Here is a 21,926-nt window from a genome sequence, read left to right as displayed (position 1 = left end):
ACTCAACGGCACAAAATAGAATGGGAATCCTGTGTCTGTGGTCCGGACACACACAACGTTCACGAACAAACGCCCAGACCGCCACCGTAACCGCCAGTTGCTATAACCAATGCAACCACTATAGTCAGATTTTTTTTCTAATATTTAGTTTTAAGAGTTTTCTGTACCTGTGTTTTCCATAATATTTTCAAGCTCTTGGACAATTATATATGTTTTGAGGCCGATCATTTATCTACACTTAAACTAGTATCACTCAGAAAGTACTTTAAATCAAGCCTCATAAGCTCAAAAACCTTGACATTTCTTTGAAAGTCCAGATCAAAACGATCATACCACTTGCTTTGTATTCGATGTGTGTACCTGGAACAAATTTGTGAATTAAAACAAATATTATTGAAGCACAAAATGACACAAATACAAAATAAATGCCAAAAAAGTTCCACGCGAAATATTAAAGTTTTGCAATAATTTATTAAATGCAAAATTAAAATGAATAAATATTTCAAACAGAATTAATACAACAATTATTTAGGTCTACAAGCTTCAGAATATAGGCAATGTTTCCTGTTGGTAAAGTTTTCAACCCTTATATAACGTTAGAAATATACTCATCTTGACATGAAGTTATAGTTAACTCGTTTTAATATCTAAAAGTGTGTTTTATTATCAGCAACAACAAAGTTAAATTGTTAGAATGTACACAATGCATGAATAACAAAATTCCGAGTTGCCAGTATTAGCACCGAATTTCCCAAGGGTTTTCTAAAACGGTAACCTGTGTTAGTCTATTGTGGAACGCTTGAACACAAATATTACAAACTAAAACAGAACTAGCTAATTTCCGTGAATTTGTTCAAATATATTTTAGTATATTTAAGAGTAACAATGAAAAACTAAAATTAAAAAAAAATACTTTTATCTATAAAATATTATTTATAAAAGTAATTTCAAAAGCATTTTTAAATCGACATGTTCCAAATTTAAATTATATTCGATTATTAATTAATTAAATTTATTTAAAGAAAAGCTGCCACCGATTCAAAATATAAATTCTGCAGAGAAGAACAGACTAGAAACTCCGAGGTTACTCGAATGAATAAATATAAGTTATTTTACTGAATGGGTCATTCATTTCAAGTAGTCTGTTTATTGATGAAGGCTATAAAGCACCGTGCTGTATTTTATAGTCAATTATAAATTCTAATGAACCTGAGTGGTTCGCTTAGTACGTAATATCAACATTAAGCTTATTTGTACTTATGAGTTCGAATATCCTTATTACAAATTAAATTGTACCTGAGAATAGGTTCCAAGATATGATAACAAGAAATTTCTAATCAGGGAACACTATTTTAACTGAAAGTAATAACAAATAATAGACACATCACACTCAACGGCCCCAACTAGTATTTACTAATGTGTCAGGGGTCAGGAAATACACACAGAATTGAAAAAAGAATTTGACGACGCGTTGGCGCAGCATAGCACTGGCTGTTGCGCTGGCGGTCGCGGGTTCGATTCCCGCTAACGACAGATATTTGTATCGACCATATAGATGTTAGTCGTGGTCTGGGCGTTTGTGCTTGTGTATTGTGTGTGTTTCCGGACCCCCCACACAGACATCTGACATTGACGCTCAGTAACGTGAAGATTAACGTTTTCCGCACGTTTAGCTGTTTGTGTAAGAAATACCGGGTACAGCGGTATACTGTCACACATTTACTGTACCTGATACCTTACTGAGTTTTATAATTTAAATTAATTTTAATTTAATATATTTTATAGAATAATTGAACTTTTAAATATCCTGGTAATCGTATTTAAAGAATAAACTTTGCATTATACGCTTCAGCCTGTAATATCCCACAACTGGGCATAGGCCTCTTTCCCCATGTAGGAGAAGGATCAGAGCTTAATCCACCACGCTGCTCCAATGCGGGTTGGCAGATATGTTCCCTACTATGAGTAACGATCGCTATCAGGTGTACATGTATCAGGTGAACTTGGCATTATTTATTAATTATTTAAATTTTATCACACAACAAAAATAACATTGTTCAAAAGGTAGACTTAAAGTATACAGCCTTACCACCAGTCAAACAGAAACAAAATAGCGTTGGCTTATATAATAATAATAAAAAATAAACAAATAGTAATAATAACAAAAAATTAATTTAATAATTCAACTCAAAATAACTTTGAAAAATATTGCGCCCCAGATACAAACATAGATACATACATACATACATACGAAGGTAGATAAAAAATAGTCAAGTAAATACGCATAATTAGAGATGAGTCAAAAAGTACTTGTTAGATGTCAACTCAATTTAAATAGGACCACATGACATACACTAACTTTCAATTGAAACAAAGATTATCAAAATCGGTACACCCAGTCAAAAGTCCTAACGTAACATATATAAAAAACAACAATCGATTCGAAGACCTCATTTTTTTGGAAGTTGGTTATAAAAGACCAAAAAATCATTAGACAAATATCTCATAAGACAATAAAGCAGAGAAAGATAACAATTATAATTATAATAATCAAAATAATATCATTGTACACAGTTAAAGCCATCAAAATAAGCAATGTTTGTATAAACTCAATTCCAGTATGATATACATCTTAGGTACAGATCTAAGAGATTTGAAACTCTATGATCTTAGGCAAATTGCATTAGTTACTCTCAAAGCCCGGCGTGTGTTTATATTATTACTGCTAGTTCACTATCCCTCTAATAGACATGTTAATTTATACATACATTTTCACACAAATGTAATACGATACACGTCTTATAAACACGTTATGGTGTTTCAATTTTAAATGGAAAATAAGGTTATAATGTACACTTTGAACAAAACAATATGTTACGTAATATTTACTTCATAAAGTTCAATTAAACAAAAATTATTGAAGCTATCTGAATTCTTCTTAATATATGTTAAAAAAAAATAACATTTTCGATGTTATATACTATTATAGTTGTATGTTTTGTGCAAGTTAACACTGCGGTTAATCCTTACTAAAAGAAAATAAAATATTCTCATGATACCACAAATATTTCTTTGACTTTCATTTAATACGTGGCCTTCAGTTTTTAGCGAGTTAAACCTATGTTGGTGAAAGACTATTTTATTTCCATAAACCGTGATACAACATTCTACAGGTAACACTCTTTTTGGCTGACATAGCTATTTTTCATTGCTAATATAGCCTTTTTATACTTTACAATCTACCTTTCATTTTAGCTTTAACAAATATTTCTCTTTTATAATGCTTATACTCGTACTACCTTTCAATGATCAGATTACATCGTTACAATGACATCTAAATTATATCAAACTTGACTTTAAAAAAAAAATTGAAAATATAATGGAATAAGCTTTAGGAATATATATATATAAATACAAAAAATAGTCAAAAGTGCTATTATGTTAAAAAAACACAAACACACACAAACACACACAAACACACACACACACACACACCCACACCACCCACCACATACATACAGAGAGAGAGTGACCAATCAGCAAAAAATGCACTATGTGAAAAAAGGCACAAACAACAAAAAGCACGTGGGTATTGTGTCCCGAAAAAAAAAACCTCAACAAGAGAAACTAACACAAGCCACGTACCTCTATTAGCGACATACTTTGACAACTGCGTACGTGAATACACAGTTATAGTAGTAATTGCGTCTCGAACTACCGGCGGTTCTACGGGTAGTACAGCTTCGCAGCGCACTCGTAGAGCGCCGCTCGCTGTAGGCGGTACGGAGACGCGTAGCACTCGCCATGACGCTCGTAGACCCCCCAGCTGAGGTGCGCTTAATTCTCTACGCTGCCACGCGTCAGTCTGTCAAACCATTATTTATTTGACATTTGATACAATAAAATTATTTTATTTAAGTTCAAAATCAATAATTGTGTTTGCAGGAAAACGAAGAAAAACCGACTTCAATTAGGTATATCGACAAGTAATACAACGTTGGTAGACGAAAAAATAGTCAAGTAAATACGCATTATCAAAGATTACTCCAAAAGTTATAGTCAGATGATAAAACATATAAACAAATAAATAACATGATAAACATCGGCTTTCGACTAAATTAAAAATCATCAAAATCCGTACCCAGATTACCAGATACCCAGTAAAAAGTTATGGCGGATTTTCGAGTTTCTCTCGATTTCTCTGGGATAGCATCATCAGATCCTAGTTTCCTTATCATGGTACCAAACTAGGGATATCTCCTTTCCAACAAAAATTTTTTTTATCAAAATCGGTTCATAAACGATGAAGTTATCCCCGAACATACATTATATATATATATATATATATATATATATATATACGGTCGAATTGAGTAACCTCCTCCTTTTTTTGAAGTCGATTAAAAATAATTTCATTTAAATAGGCTTCAAAAGCACCTTCGAATTATCATCTTACATATTAAGATTTAAATTATCGTTAAAAGCGTATCGTATCGTTATTTAAGCGGTTACAATTTATTGGTCATATATATATAAATATATTTAATTTGTGTACATTGTTAAAGTAATTTTAGCTTAATAGAAGTTCATCACTATTTAAGTTTTGAAAGATTTTATAAATATATGCTATGTTTTTTTAGAGTTGCGAAAACTAAAAAAAGTTCATATCGTTACAAAATAAAGTGTGTGTGTGTGTGTGTATGCAATGTACACACGGCAGAAGTAAATGTTCTGAAAAGTACCTACAAGAAATTTTTTCAACGATAATACAAAATACTATGTAATGTATTCTACCTCATTCGCTCCTATACATTTAACTGTTTGCTTCTTTATCGTAACGCATTTTCGTTTCATCGACTTCGAATCACAACAATTCTAATAAAGCTTCTCATCAAAACATATTTTATAACGTTTATGTGGTTAATATTTGAGTTAAACTGTTTTTTTTTTTTTTGTTTCGAACGCATTTATGCTAAAAGTAGTCAGTACACTTTGATGAATGTACTCAAAAAAGTAATTATCAAATAACCACGGTATAAATCAACATCTTTTATTACGTTTTTTTTTATATATTTAATTATTACAATTTTCCTTTTGAATTTAAAGTACATAATAGCGCCTGACTTCGCATAAATAGCATTCAATTTATACCAAGGAAAGATGGGGCGGAACGCATAATTTCTTGTAACTTCATATAAATAACTAAATATAAATTAAATAAATAAATAAATAAAACTTAACGGCCCCCAGAAGGATTTTTTCCTGTGTCGGGGTATACCAATTATTATTAATATATAAATTGAAAAATTCCCTCCGAAAATTAAATGTTTCATTTAACAATAGTGATTTTAATTCCTATAAATCTTGAATGTAATATTTTATACTTTCTTGATTCTACGTTAGTAACTTTTGAGTATGCTAATGTTAGTTTTCATTTTATTTTTTATCATAAAAACCCGCTGGGATACGATTCGAATCTATAATGGATTCTTTGTATGTTATCTTCCTCGAAGTTGGTTGGGTCAGTAATGTTACTTTTTAGTATTCAAAGATATGCTTTATTTCTTTGTCTGTTTTCAGCGATGACACATATTTTACTTATCAAATCAGTCAAACAAAATTAGTCTACCGAGTTAAAAGTTATGACGTAACGCATATAAAAACAATATATAGTCAAATTGAGAATATCTTTTGTAGTCGATATAAATATTATAAAAGCACATTAGTATAAGTTGTTAACTATATAAAATAGATATTTTAAAATAGAATCAAGTACATAGCGTGGGAGTGTTTCGTAAAATATATTAACCATTTTAAAAGGCCGTTAGTGAAGATTTAAAGTGCCTCGACTGCTAAGTCTCAACAATGAGCCCAGTTAATAGCATACAAAACGAACGCTTCAAGTTACTATAAAGGTTCTTGGGTGTAGGTAGCCTTCTCGTAAATAATACGCCCCTTAGTTTTACTTATATGATTTAAAAATACATGTATAAACGCAGTATTAGCTGCTCATATAAATAATTCACTATTTAATTTTTATATATAACAAGAACCGACATTAAGGTTAATTATCGCCTAACATACATATGACAGAAAGAATTATTTATTTATTTAATATTTGGGAAACAAACAGATATACATAATAATAAATATTAACACAAATTAATTTTACAAAGTTCAGCAAAGTTTTCACCAATTATTATTTCATGAAAGCACTCCAAAGTAATGATAAGCTTTAATAAATTAATCAACATCAAAAACTCAAAAAAGGACAAATCATCGATATAAAATTGGTTCCACATTAAATTGTTTTAATAAAATTCGACAACAGCTTTTTATATTCAGCCAAAGATAAATGAAATAAATCAAAATTCTCATTGCATTCACGACAAGCTCTGATCAAAAACGAATTAGCGTGATAGGATGTACGTATTATACAACCATTTCACAAGATGGAATAGTACTCAAAGTTATAGACGCTCAATTAAATAAAGATTAATGTGATTAGATGTAATTATACACTTAATTAAACTACTCTCTCTTTACTCAATGCTTGTATTACCAAAAATTCTATGAATTCTATTCAGAATATTCTTCAATTTAGCTCAATAAGGACTAGATACAATTTTATTGTTCTACTAGCTGAACCCGCAAACGTTGTTTTGCCAAATGTGCTATTAACCCCCTTAATCCCCTCCCCCCTTATAACTTCGGGGTATGAAAAATAGATGTTGTTCGATTCTCAGGACTACCCGATATGCACACAAAATTTTATGAGAATCGGTCTAGCCGTTGCGGAGGAGCTAACTACAAACACCGCGACACGAGAATTTTATATATTAGATTAGACTGTCAAGCAAATGTGTCCAATCGTGTGTCAATACTTCTTTGTATATAATCTTAAAACAAGCATGATGGTCCAAATCTCTATAAACAAAAAAAGTCTGTTAGATAAATGTACCATAAAAACCTTATTAGGAAAATACTGTTTGAGTATTCGTCTAACTCAAATACTAAACTAAAACTTTATAACATTTTAATATCTCTTTCTTCCCTTCTTTTTATCACTTTACTTTCTAAACTAAGCCGATAAAAGTTTTCTTATAGTAATTGTCATTTCACACAAGGAAATAAAAATTTAAATACTTATGTATGCTTAACAGAAAAGTATTAATTTGTAAATGTTACATTATTTATTAAAAGTAATAAGTGCCTCGCTTTTTAGAAAAAAATCCTAAAATTAATCTACATAAATTATATGTCATTTTATAAATAAATTGCTTGCTCTACCGGCATCAAAAACTAAAAAAATATTATTAACTAGCTGACCCGGCGAACTTCGTATCGCCTAACAGTGACTTTTAAGTATTATCACAAATCTTTTGTATGGGAGTATAGAAAAGTGTTGTCTTTAGACTTTTTCAGGAAATTTAAATTTTTTTTTTTTGAAATTTTCTCTCCGTAAGAACCATCCTCGTACTTCAAGGAATATTTAAAAAAAAGAATTAGCGAAATCGGTCCAACCGTTCTCGAGTTTTGCGCTTAGCAACACATTCAGCGACTCATTTTTATATTATAGATTTTATTTTTTGTAAATTAATTAATTAATTATTAAAATTATATAGATGACAGCTTTAATTTTGAAACAATGTCAACATTATTGATGGTCGGCAAATTTTGTGGTTCAATTTAAAATCAACTCACGTATAAATACATTTTTGTAATTTTGCAAAGTGATAATTATTATACTTATTTAGTGCGAATTATACGCACGGGTATAGCTCGTATTACATACATATTATTAATAAATCATTTTTTACATAAAAATGTAAATGCAAAAATATTAAGATAACCACAAAATTTATAACCAATTGCTTACTACTAAGGTTTTACCAAGCGAACAGAAAATCAAAAGTTTACATCTATCAAACGTTAAAAGAGCAATTGTTTTAATCTGCCGATTCAATTGCCGACTAAGCTCAATTACAATAATTGATAGTACCTAATCCAGTCAGATTGGATTCCTGATTCCATTAGGAGAGCAGGAGAGCAAACAGTTAAATCGAGTTAGACTATCTCTTGAGTGCACTGCCTACTAGGTCGAAAGCACTATAGTTATCCTGATTTCGACTGCAGATTTGATTGAGATTGTATTTGATGCTTTGTATCATTCAAATTAAAACACATTAATAATTATGTATTTTTCCAAACGAAAAAAAAAAAACTGACTTCAATTACATTGACCAGTAATATAGCGTAGGAGACGAAAAAATAGTCTAGTAAATCTGCGTTATTAGAGATTACTCAAAAAGTATTCATCAAATCTCGATCAAATTTAAATGGAACTACATGACAAGCACTAGCTTTTGATTAAAAAAAGAATAATCACAATTGGTTCACCTAGTAAATAGTGACGAGGTAACACATAAAAAATACATTCGAATTGAGAACATACTCTTTTTTCGAAGTCGGTTAAAAAACTTGAGTTTTACATAATCATTAAAATCAGCTACAAACGTGTTAAGGCATATAACATAACCCTGTTAAAAGTATTACATTCAGCATTGTTTACCAAACTATATATATTAACATATATATTAACACATTTATATCGATTGGGTATCTTCTGTTGGCTGTCCCTAATAAATAAATAACCCAGATGCAATTTCTCTGAAAAAATTTAAAGTGAATGAAGTTAAATGTAGAAAGTTGTATCGCAAAATTGTGATAAAGGACCCATTAAATTGGGAAAAAATATACAAAGTGAACCTATAGAGTAGTATAAGCCCTTAAAATACGTGGCCAACGTTACAGATGGACGAAATACTAACAATAATAAATATAAACGAAAATATATTTTTTACGTATAGCAATAAAATATAAGTGACATGTACTCGAGAATACCCAAGCCATCACGATTCTCTAATGAGGGATGATAAGAAGGTCACGTCAGAACCTACATAGTTGCAATTTAAATTTAAAAATAAAAATTCTAGCTTCGTAAGTTTTGTAACGAGTGCATTTCGTTATTAGCATATTCATATTTTGTTTTGAAACGATGCAAATAAACAGCCAAACTACCCTCTTATATTATGCATTTCATTTAAAAGAAATTTTACAACGTTTATCGCTGTTGTAATTTAAAAAAAACCTTTTTGTTTTTAGGGTTCCGTACCTCAAAAGGACAAAATAGAACCCTTATAGGATGATTTTGTTGTCTGTCTGTTTGTCAAGACCCTTTTTCTCAGGAACGTGTGGAGGTATTTAGCTGAAATTTACTAACTAGCCCGTTGGTGCAGTTGTAGTGGCCCCGCTTTTTATTCTGCGGGTTGCAGGTTCGATTCTCGCCTGAGTCTGGGTGTAATATAATATTTGTATTATATTTCTTTGAAGCATACAGTGTTGAAAATAATACGCCTCAACGCTTTGGAAATTAAAATGTAAATAAAAAAGGCATGGGCACTTGAGAGCCCATGGATTTTAAAACTTATATAAAAAACTTGTATATATATATATAATTTCTGTGTGTGTTTATCAAAAGAAATAGTTATAACAGTCGGCTGTTACTTGTAACACAAGCATTAAGTTGCTTACCATAAGAACAGACGACCGTATGCTATAAATGATATTTATTTATTTATCTATCTATTTTTATCAAATACTCAAGTTTACTGTCCCTTGGAGCTGTGAAAAAATCAAACTAGAAGCCAACGCAATCAAAATATACAGCCGTTTATGCTGCAAATTTTCGACACTATCAAGGAAATCAAAACCTACAAGGTACTTCCCGTGAACTCAGAATCTTGAAATTTAGTACGAAACAACGTCTTATAGCACAGATAAGGGAAAATATGCGAAAAGCATACATTTTCAGTTACATCATATAATAAAAATATTTTTAATAATTTCGTTCGTACGGAACCCTCGGTGCGCGAGACCGACTCACACGTGACCGCTTTTTTCGTTTATAGTAATAAATATAATATCTGTTCGTATTATAGAAACGTAAATTAAAATTAATTTTAGATTATAAAGGTATTCGAATTTGAAACATAAATACAAAATTATATTAAATTTACATTCATTAAACGGAAGCCAGTTATGGGTGAATTTTCAATTAAAAAGTTTTTATAACTGCTCCGTAACTCTTTATTATAGAGACAAAATTCTCTTAACGTTTCATTTGTTATTTATATTAAATTTTTATTGTATAGTAAATATATGGGGAATACTTAATAATATACAAATAACTGTTTTTTTTTATTACAACAAGAATAATGATTATCAATATATATTTACTTAGAATAACGAGTAGGTAATATATTATTATTCATCTACATTAATATTATAAAGCTGTCAACAGTAACTATTGTTTGGTATTGAAAAAAATATTTTTGTCATAGAAAGTTCATTGACCAGGGAAAGGTATAGGCTATATAGAATTTTAGTAACCACGAACCAGAAACCACGATTATTAAGACATATTTATTCACTTGCTTGTTCTTAATATATATCTATTTGGCTGTATTTCAAAGTCATGATAGCCATATGGAATTATAGATATCATATGTAAATCTTATCTAATGGATACACTGAAAGCATTAAGGTTGTAAACGATATTAGACGCAACCTCATGTCTCCTAATGTTACTTTAATAGCCCTCTGATTACGCTTAATTGATCATATCAATACACTATAAATACGATTCATAATTTAAATCATTACATAGTATAAATATATATACAAAGGCGCTTCCCGCTGTTTGTATGCTTAGACCTTTAAAACTACGCAATGGATTTTGATAGAGTTTTCTTTAGTAAATAGAGTAATTCCAGATTATGGTTTTGTGTCATGTTTTGTATAAATATATATATATACAAAACATGCATATTATACTAGAGGAACACTAATAGTTTGTGATGTCGTAAATAAACATTTTTTTTTTACATAAATTGCAAATATTTATTTTATATTTTATATCAGTTTTCCCCCCTGCGAAGTCGGGGCGGGTCGCTAGTAATTATATAATTGTATGGTGTCAGCCATTATTAATAATTCTATTTATACAATAAATATGGACTCCTTTTTAGTGTATAATTATATATATATATATTATACTATTAACTTGGATATAAATGACCTTAATGAGTCCTACTAATCCTACTGAAATTATAAATGATGGACGGGTGTCTGTTACTCTTTTATTTAAAAAACTACTGAACTGGTTGTCATAAAACTTGGTACGTAGACAGCTGGAGATGTACGATGATACGTAGGCTAAATTTTATTATGACATATTCATCGATAATTACGCGGGTAAACCTTAAAAGTTCAGCTAGTATGAAATAAAAGTAAATATACTATTGTTATGTTCACTATTTATTTTATGCGACTTTTAAAAAAAGAGGTTCTCAATTCGACTGTATTTATTAATGAGTGTTATTTTTTAACTTTTTATCGGGAGTGCCGATTTTCGTGATTTTCATTTTTTTGCGACATACAAAACAAAACTTGTCATGAGGTTCCATTTAAATTTCATCCAGACTTGACATGTAACTTTTGAGCTTTCCTTACGCTTACACTTCAGCCTGTAATATCTTACTGCTCTGGCCTTTTTCCCCATGTAGGAGAAGGATTAGAGCTTAATCCACCACGCTACTCCAATGTGGGTTGGCGGATATATTCCCTACTATGAGTAACGATCGCTACTAGGTGTATATGACAACAACCGGGAACGATGACCTATAAGGACTGACCAAACATCCAAACCACGACAATGTGTGGCCAATACAAATGTATGTCACGTGCGGGGATCGAACCCGCAACATCCAGCGCAACAGCCACAAACCAGTGCTGTGACTTAATAGTGACCATTTTAATACTTGTCGGCGGGAATTGAAGTGATTTTTCCCCACGCAATATACATTTAAGTATATGTTATAAGTATATTATAATCAGATAAAGTTTGATAAAAAAAGTTTAATTAATACTACACAATATTATACTTTAAAATTACTATATGAAAAATTACATTCAATTAGTTTAGTCCAATCTACAATGTATTGAAAGTACATACTTACCTTTGCTATTTCATTGTCTATATACCAATTAATATCAGACGGCGGTAGGGAGAAATCGGATGTGCAGTTGAGGAGTATTTGCTCTCCAGGTTTCACTAATTTAGGTGCTCCAGTTATAACAGGATCCTTGTCCGGCATAGCTGTAAGGAAATCTGTTTTCAGAATCTATTTAACGTAGATATGATTTTAACACAGTTTGAGTTTATGTCATAATGGTCAGTTATATTGCTAATATAATTGAAGGGATTATTCTTATTATTTCACGTAGAACAAAAATTAATAGTCATCATTACAGCCTACACAGTCCACTGCTGGACATAGGCCTCCACAAGCTTACGCCAAAAACAACGTGAACTCATGTGTTTTGCCCATAGTCACCACGCTGGGCAGGCGGGTTGGTGACCGCAGTAATGGCTTTGTAGCACCGAAGACGCTGCTGCCCGTCTTCGGCCTGTGTATTTCAAAGCAGTTGGATGGTTATCCCGCCACCGGGCGGCTTTTTAAGTTCCAAGGTGGTAGTGGAACTGTGTTATCACTTAGTCGCCTCTTACGACACCCACGGAAAGAGAGGGGGAAATTTAAAAGTATAATATTTTATACATTTTTTTTAACTATCATTACTTAAAACGTAGAATTCCTATGTAGGGAGCCTGGTAACACACACAAAATACAAGCACACATGCTCAGACAACGACAAATATTTATATGGCCAACACAAATTAATGTTTGCCATCTGATTGGGTCGAACCGGCAACAAAAAAATAATAATTAATTCGTGATTAATATTTTCAATGTTAATAAACAACAGGTCTGGTCGCAACAATAACCTTTTATATTGTCTCGATAGAGCTGCGTCACGAGCTAACCGCAACAGATAAGACCCGTAATACATAAATATGAAAAACACAGCTTTCCATTCAAATAAAATATTAATGTACTTTTGAGATGAAATATTTAAGGTCAGACAAAGTTTCATTGTTCGAATTTGGCAGGGATTGTAGCTAAATAACAGAGAACTTCACGATTAAGATAATCCTATAAAGGACCTCCAGTTATAGCGCTTGGTGAGTATCGGGAGGTGATTAAAGTTTTAGGTAAAACTTTGCCTTTGTTAGATTTTAGTCTGGGATTACTAAGCTTGTTCAATTAGAAATGTAACGGTAATAGGAATATATATTTAGTGGTGTAAAGTGGGTGGCTAGTTATATAATTTTAAAGCTATTACAAAAATATTTTATTGAGGTACGGATACAAAAGGATATATCCCAGCCAAAATCTGGAGCAACCCGTCCGTAGAAGTACCCCAATCTTACAAGAGATCTCAGCTAAAATGTACAACACCCAAATAGTCCTGTGTTCCTGTCGGGGGTAAGGTAGCCAGAGCTCTAAGATATACGGCGTGGGCTGAGTACCCGCTTACCATCATGTGGACCGTTTACCGTTCGTTACCTTGTCAATTCACGGTGTCCTCATAAAATGGGCAACTTAACACACTTGTGTAGAACACAACTAAAAAAACTCAACTAAACAATTATTCCCCACTTCAAATCCATAGTTATTCATTCACAATACAAGCTTTTAACTACATTGAATACGTTATCGCACTAATCACTTATATGCCACTTTTCGAGCAGCAACGCTAGCCGACAATAATTAAACAATAACTGCATCTTCACTTACAAATTATTATATTTATAGGACAACAATCCCGCCAATACATGACAAAGATGGCGACTGACCAATCACAAAAAATAGTATTAACTATTCGGAAGATGGTGTCTCCATCTTTATGCTCTTCCGGTACTTGGATAATAATCAGAATTAGAAGATTTAAATGATAACAGTATTTATTGTGTAACTACCCTGCAAAACAGATAAAAAAGACTAGTGACTGACTAATCGTAAATTAATAGGTATTAACCATTCGGTAGATGGCGTCACCATCTTTGTACTGCTCTGGTATTAAGCGAATAAACAATAAGAGTAATATTGACACAAAATCCAATATATTAGTAAGTGTCAGAATTACAAATTTAAATGCTAACACTTGCGATCACAAACTATTAATATCAAATATTTATTACAAAATCCCAGTAGTATCCCAGGGTGGTAGAATGCGGCAATTTGCTCATGGCAAATCTACCCATCTCTCTTTTTCTCCGTGATTAAATCTATTTTTTAATTTGTTTGTATCTTTAAAATTATCATAAATGAAGCAACAATACCGCTTATTGTGTATGAGAATAATAAAATTAAGATAGTTGACCGATAAAAATATCAAAACATTTGACCAATTTGCCGAGATGGGGCGAAAATACTTTGATTAAATAGAATATAGCATTTTAAAAGATAAAAAATAAGCCACAGATGATAATTTTTTTAGTATATAGCAAAAAAATTGTGAAAAAAAGGTATTACATTTTTTTCTCGCTACAATTTTATCCTAAAAAGGTAAAAAATACCTGAAACATCTTCCAATTTATTATATTTAAATTATTTATAAAAAGTATTATATTAAATATCTACTGATAACTACAGAAAATATTTTTTCATTGTATTGTTCTCTTTTTCTGTCGCAAATAAAGCACAAACAAATTCTAAAAGTTGCTCCGACATTGTAATCATGTCGACGTTTTATTGTTACAAATGTGATTTTAAAAAAGCTTTTAGCAAAATAGTATTATTTGAAGTTGTAATAAAATAACAAACGTATTGTGCTTCGAGATTTTACTTAACGAGATACATTTCACATTATCTAAATGTACACTTATCAACGAGTTAACTTTTTCTCTTTCATAAACATTTTCATATATATTTCTGGTCATCAAGCAGCATTCATCAAAAAATAGAATTAAATGGTTAAATGGGGAAAAATATGGAAAATAGAACATTTTTTAATGTCGGTCAAAATGTTTAACAGATCATTATGGTTATTCGAAAATATTTTTTAACTTGTGACACTTAAAAATAGCATGAAATCAAATGTAATGAAAATATTCATTTCGCCATAAAGTGATTAAAGTCATTCTTAAAAAAAAAAAACTTACAAAAATCTACATAAAAAAGTGTGAGTGTGCTTATGTACGCAAGAAGATTTACTTCATTGGCTAACTTCTTCCTTGTTGACTATCTAACTTCAGGGGTTTTGGTGACAGCGTGCGCGTGCAATGTAAAAATTAACTCTCGTCATTTTTCCCTAACACGCCTTAAGAAGTATAACTTCAACAAAAAGACAAGCTCCCAAACGACAATCAATAAAAAGGTTGCTACATCTTAACATTAGGTACATTCTTTTAACTGAGGTAGGGCACAGCAGGAATTTCCTGCTCTAAATATGGAGCAGCCCGACTGGGGAAGTACCTCGACCTTACAGAAGATCACAGCTAAATAATACTGTTTTCAAGCAGTATTGTGTTCCTGTTGGTAAGGTGACCAGAGCTCCTAGGGGGATTGGGGATTGGGTCGGCAACGCGCTTGCGATGCTTCTGGTGTTGCAGGTGTCTATAAGCTACGGTAATCGCTTACCATCAGGTGAACCGTACGCTTGTTTGCCGACCTAGTGACATAAAAAAAAATAAAAAAAAATTATAATAGACGAAACTCATGTGTCTAGTGTTATCCAGCAAGCTTGACTTAGTCACAATATTTAGTCATTGAAAAACATAAAGATACAATGTTCACCGTGGTCTGGGCGTTTGTGTTCGTGTTATGTGTAATTTCAGACCCCTGATACAGGACTAAATCCTAGTGAGGGTCGTGAGTGTAAGCACGGTGTAATGATTGCGTAATTTCTAATACTTCAAAATATAATTTTAAAAACTTTCAATTTATTAACTAAACGTTGAACAAATTAAAACTAGAGTGTTATTATTCCATGAATATGTATTTTAATGTATACTCAGTAACAGAAACTCGTCTGGGGAACTAATGTTTTGAAAGTTGTGATTACCAAACATATTTGTTTAAGCTTATCAATTCATTGTTTTTGTTTTAAACTCTGAAAACAATAAATATTGTTTTCTGCTCTATTTTTAAATTTATATGTTTTTTTAATACAACTAGGTCAAAAACCAGCGTAGGGATCACCTGATGGTAAGCGATTAACGTAGCTTATAGATATCTGTAACACCAAAAGCATCGCAAGCGCGTTGCCGATCCTATCCCCAAATCCACCCAGGAGCTCTAGTTACCTTACTCACCACAGAAATACAACACTACTTGAATGCAGTATTATTTAGCTGTGATCTTCTGTAAGGTCGAGGCACTACCCCATTCTGGTTGCTCCATATTTTAAGCAGGAAACGGCAGTCCGCTGCTGGACATAGGCCTCCCCAAGTTCGCGACAAACAAGACAGACTGCTGTGCCCTACCTACCTCAGTTAAAATATATCTGTATGTATATAAAAATGATTCACTGAAATGTATTTACCCGCATTGCTAATACTGCTTTAAATTAGGTAATTCTTTTTTGTGTATTGTTATTATTAGGACTGAAGGTTTGTATAAGAAAAAAAGACAGCATTTTAACAAAAAAAAAAAAACGAAATATGGAAGCAAAAATTCGCAAAGTCAGCTAGAATAATATAATAAGAAATGACTTACCGACAACCGTCATATGTTTAGTTTGCCTCGCTATTTGGAACTTAGGACCTTCTGTGGACACTTCGCAGCTGTATGCTGCACGTGTAGCAATTGGTGGAGGCATCACTCGTACCATGCAAGAGTCTTTCTGACAATCTCCACCTTGTACCATTATTCCCGTTATGTTGAAGAGACGAATGGGCGGCTGAGGAGAACAACTTATCAATCAATTGCTTATTAAATGTATTAGAATTGGGATTACAATTATGAATTGTCATGTTTTCAATACAGACCGAATAATGTATCATTATTATGTTTAAACATTTATAAATTAATTATTTTTAATGTTTCTTTTTTTTTAATTTAGTGTTCTTTATGAGTTTTATATAAAAAGAAAGTAAACACAAAAGACAGCATAATTTTTTTTTAATTCACTATACGTTAGTTGCGTTCAATCGTTACTTAGAAAGTACATAAGCAACGGTAACTCATTAAAACGTCCAGCACACATACTCGACCTCGAACACGTCACTAAATTACACCACGGCCAGAAAATAGTCTATAAATGAGTATATCTCGCAATTTAGGTCACGTCCGGAACATGAGCTCGTCAATATTCAAAGAAATTTTAAGTTAATTGAATCAAAATCACTTTATTCGAGAAAGCTATAAAAGCACATTTTATCGTAATTAAAGAAATTAAAATTGCATTTGTTCTTAATAAATTAATTAAATTCAATTAGGTTACCACCGATTCGGAATATAGATTCTGTAGAGAAATCGACAAGAAACTATGCAACAATTTTAAACGGCTAGTTTTTATTAATAACCCAGACACGGTTTTGATAATATGTATACATATCAATCATTTTATGTTACGGTTAAAAAGATCATGATAGAGAGAATCTGCACGAACTGAAGATCTTTGATATGTTTTGTCAACACAATATGCGTTGAAAAGCGCAAACAATGCCAAATGGTAAGGTCTATACATGCTACAACCTGGCTAGCACCAAAGCTCCTGATTTAACTTGAGACGCGTTGTTTAACCGCAACGCTTTCAAGTTATTCTTTTTTTAAATAATCAATTTTTTAATATACTGAATACTGGTACATTGACTACTATGATATTGTATTACTAAAATTTTGTCTAAATAATGTATAAATACATTTACAGAACACATATCAAAAATAAAGTTAAGCCTTACATTAATTCAAAATATATTTTAAAAAATACACGTTTAATTTCTAAAACCAAAAGTATAAATCAAAGTTACCTTCTGTGATGGATTGTATCTAAATATTTCGTGGACATCTCTGTACCATTTGACAGAGTGTAGCTTCTGATCGTCCATTTCGAAGTGACAGCTGAGCTCAGCCGCTCGTCGGGGGTCGGCGTACAGTGGGACTTTTAGTTGAGTGATTTTGTGCGCTGATGTCACAGCTGAAACAAATTTGAATCGTTTATATGTATGCATCAAGTATACGTAACATGTATATATACCTATAGATATACTATATAATGAATCGACATTCAATTTAAATCATTAATAAACTGGATGTGTAGCGAAAAGCTTGTTTTGATTAACATTCCAAGCTCCCACCATACATGGCGACCCTGCCATACAAGGCTGCCGAAGTTCGGTCACGCGTGTTAGTTATTAGAAATATTAATTTTGAAAATTGAAAGACTAAGAATGTGCTGGTCTAATGTGAAGAATGAGGAGGTTTCCCGACCCACATTACAAGCCTATTTCAAGTCCTTTAACGTATGTACCATTATCTATTAAAAATTCACCTTGTTAATAAAATGCATATACTTAATGCAATATACTTAAATTTAGTTATTATTAAACATTTTTGAAAATCATATCAAAAATTGACCTCTCCAGCGGGGATCGAACCTGCGTCTCCGACTGACCGTGTCGGCTGTCTAGCCAATTAAGCTATGGAACGATGTATCCGTTAGATCGAAATTTTTGATATGATGATTTTTATTTTCGGTTTAAGCGAATCGTGGCGCCGTCTATAGTGAGTTCTTTACAGAAACCCGTAACTATTCAAAGTTTCATATTACAATGAAAAGCTTTGACAGGAGACAACGCCATGCTATCATTCAGTTCGATCCCCGCTGGAACGGTCAATTTTTGATATGATATTCAAAAATGCTTAGAATTCCTAATGTGTGGGTAGCACAAAAATAAAATCGTACTTAGTTATTATTGTATGGTAAGCTTAATAATAACGTTTAAATGTGTCTTTATCAAAATCCGTTAAGAGGAAAGGGTACCGGGTCTTTCTCCATACAAACGTAGTCGACTGTTTTCTCCCTGGATAATGACACTAGATCAAATATTTTTGTGACATAGAACTCTTTGCTGCCATGACCATGCCCCTATGTTTTGATTTTTTTCATATTCTTATTATCATAGGAATTAGGAGACTTCAAAAACTCGAAATATTGCATAATTTTTTGTACATTTTCAGACACTCATTAAAAAAAATATATGCATATTTTCAAAAAAATGAAAACATAGGGGCATAGCCGAAGTCTTCTTTTATTTTCTAAAAAAAAATTTTTTTAAAAATTGCCATGTTTTGAGGAGAAAACAGTCGACTACGAAACACTGTTTTGGTCAAAAATTATATACCTAAAACGGTCTGAGCTGCAGTTGTCCCTTTCTTGCTTTTTGGGGGATAGGTCTGGGGGAGGGAAGGGTCAAAGCAATACGTATATACGCCAGCGAAGTGATGCCTCATAGTCGACAATTATATCGATACACTAGTGATGTTATTTTTAGTCGATATTTTCTAAAATTCGTATTAACAAAATTAAATAATTTCTCTTTTCAGAACTACAATAAAACCGTATTTGTATATGCGGTTTTTATTGTAACACTGTGCAAACCTGGGCTAACGAAGGGTTTCGCTAACAAATAACAATGATAATTATGGTAAATAACTGTGTTGTTTGTTTTTGGTATCAAAAGGGCTCAATACAAGGATTTCAAAAAAGTATATTATGATTATTATTACCGTAATACTAATAAAAAATACAATAAGAAAGTTTAAAAAATTAGGACTGCTCTTTCCCATGCCTATGCCAAGCAAGCTGCGAGCCGCGCTTCTTCCTCGCCTCCTAGGCGAAAAACAACTTCGGGGTTTACTCTTTCCAATATATTTTTTTATCAATTTCGGAATACTTTGTAAAAAGCTATGCATGGTCAAACATAAATAAATATAGGTACGTAGCGACTTTAGAACCTCCTCTGTTTTTTTTCATCGGTAAAAAATTGCTTAGTTGTTTTCTTGACATTACTGAGGAGCAGATTATTAAATTTGGTCGAATCTATGTACCTATGCGATTCGTATTTGGACTTCGCAAATAGAATCATATTTCTGAATTGCGTAAAAAACTCAAGTGGCCCCACTAGCGTAGCATTCCTTGGAACCCCGGGAACCTTGGGACCCTGTATCAAAATTAGTGGGGGGGCAGGCAAATGATGGGTAAAGATTTCTCACAAAAAATGCTTGCATTGAATTAAAATAAATGTTTATTGATTATAAGTTATAACTTCCTCCTAGAATAGACAATAGTGAGTGTAGTCTGCTGTAGCTGTTCCCGTTCCATCGAAATCCTTAGGTAATTTTTTATCAGTTTTAGTTTTGAAAAACATCAAGTTAATACCTCCGGAAAATTGGATGCAAGGCTATTGAATTTTATCAGTAATAATTCCATGAGTTCTTTAATGGAATGAATGTTTTGAATTTCGAATTTTAAGCTAATTTAAAGAGCTTGTAGTTCCAAGCTGGAGAGTTATTAGCCTTGACCTGCAGCAATAGATGTGGGGGATCGTTCGCTTCAGCCTGTGAGGCCAATACTATTAGTGAATTCCTATGAATCTTCCGCATCTATATGGGGGATTCACAGGCGCATAACCTGAAGAAGAGATTCAACGCTGCCTCCAGGTCTTACAGGTAGTAAATCGCTAGGGCAAAGTTCAAACACAGCAGAATTGGCGAGAGACTATTGGGCTTTCCAAATGGAACCCATGCCTTTTGTTTCTTACAAAAGCTGTCGAAGGTAACTTGTTTTAGTCTACACTTCCATCATTGCGCGAACCTGAAGGCTCTCTGGCATATTATGTGAAAAAGTAAGCGAAATTCTTTGCACTCTTTTTGCGTCGAATTCAACTCTTGACGATGAGGGAAAAGCCCCACCGAGCATTCCACGGTGCGAACACGCGATGCGTAATGTGCACTATGAGCAGTGTCGTTTGTCGTGTTCTGCATTATTTCGATGTCAAGAAGTCTAGTGGTGCTAATTGTATCCACCAGTGGTTTGCAACCAATGTGCGAGCTTCGTGCGCAATGTTTCCGCGTACATTCAAAGTGTGGAATGACCTTGCTAAAATTTGGGGGTTTTAAAGCGTCTAGTGTCTACATCTTTTCTCTAAAGGCCATGGGCGACGGTAGCCGTTATAAATCAGATGGCTTCGTCTGCTTGTGGCCCCATTCTTATATAAAAAAGATTAATTCATTGTTCATAATGATTAACTGAATCCCGAAATAAACGATACAGAATGTTATCAACAATTGGGCGCACGCTTGACTCGGATAAAAGGGGACTGCTTTTCAGACTTCAGTCATTTCTGAAGTTAAAACTCTATAGGTGTGTATGACAGTTTTTTTATTCTTTTTTCCAGGAAGCACAAGATTAAGTGATATTGTGGATAGCATTTTACTAATTTTTGCTTACACACCTTAGGGGTACCACCCTGTAAATAGGGGGCCCCGTATCATTGATACGGCTGATACGGCAGTAGTTACGCCCTGAGTGGCACCCAATTCCCTACTTCGGGAATACGTATATTCTCAACTTACTTTACTCTATTCTTTTTAATCCTGTTGTACCTGCTTATCTAAAACGACGATTTAAGTTTCTTAGTGATTCCAATGAACGCAGTTTTCGTTCTGAGGAAAGCTTACTTCTTGAATTTCCCTCTCACTCCTCTTTCGTTTATACTAAATCTTTCACTGTTCAAGCTTGTCGACTTAGGAATTCTATAGACGTGTAAAATCGGTTTCTATTTTTAACCCACTTCCAAAAAAAGAGGAAGCTCTCAATTTAACTGTATTTTTTATGTATGTTACTTCAGAACTTTTGACTGAGTGGACCGATTTCTACAAATTTTTTTTTAATCGAAAGGTGGTGTGTGTCATTTGGTCTCACTTGAGTTTATTTGAGATCTAACAACAACTTTT

The 21,926-nt window shown here is 32.5% G+C and overlaps 1 protein-coding gene across 1 annotated transcript; it reads right to left on the bottom strand.

The window, feature by feature from the left end:
• Window positions 1–224: 224 nt before the first annotated feature.
• LOC123657145 lies at window positions 225–20,400 on the bottom strand. The gene is made up of 6 exons (XM_045592723.1): window positions 20,361–20,400; window positions 17,939–18,111; window positions 16,683–16,866; window positions 12,081–12,220; window positions 3,633–3,865; window positions 225–360 (listed from the first exon to the last, which is right to left on the bottom strand). The coding sequence occupies exons 1-6, from the start codon at window positions 20,398–20,400 to the stop codon at window positions 225–227; spliced, it is 906 nt and encodes a 301-aa protein (XP_045448679.1).
• Between the last annotated feature and the right edge of the window lie 1,526 nt (window positions 20,401–21,926).

The sequence above is a fragment of the Melitaea cinxia genome, chromosome 10, assembly GCF_905220565.1.
Source record: "Melitaea cinxia chromosome 10, ilMelCinx1.1, whole genome shotgun sequence".
NCBI classification, from domain to species: Eukaryota; Metazoa; Arthropoda; class Insecta; order Lepidoptera; family Nymphalidae; genus Melitaea; species Melitaea cinxia.
The sequence above is the reverse complement of the archived record's forward strand: the minus strand, read 5'-3'. Positions and strand labels throughout refer to the sequence as shown.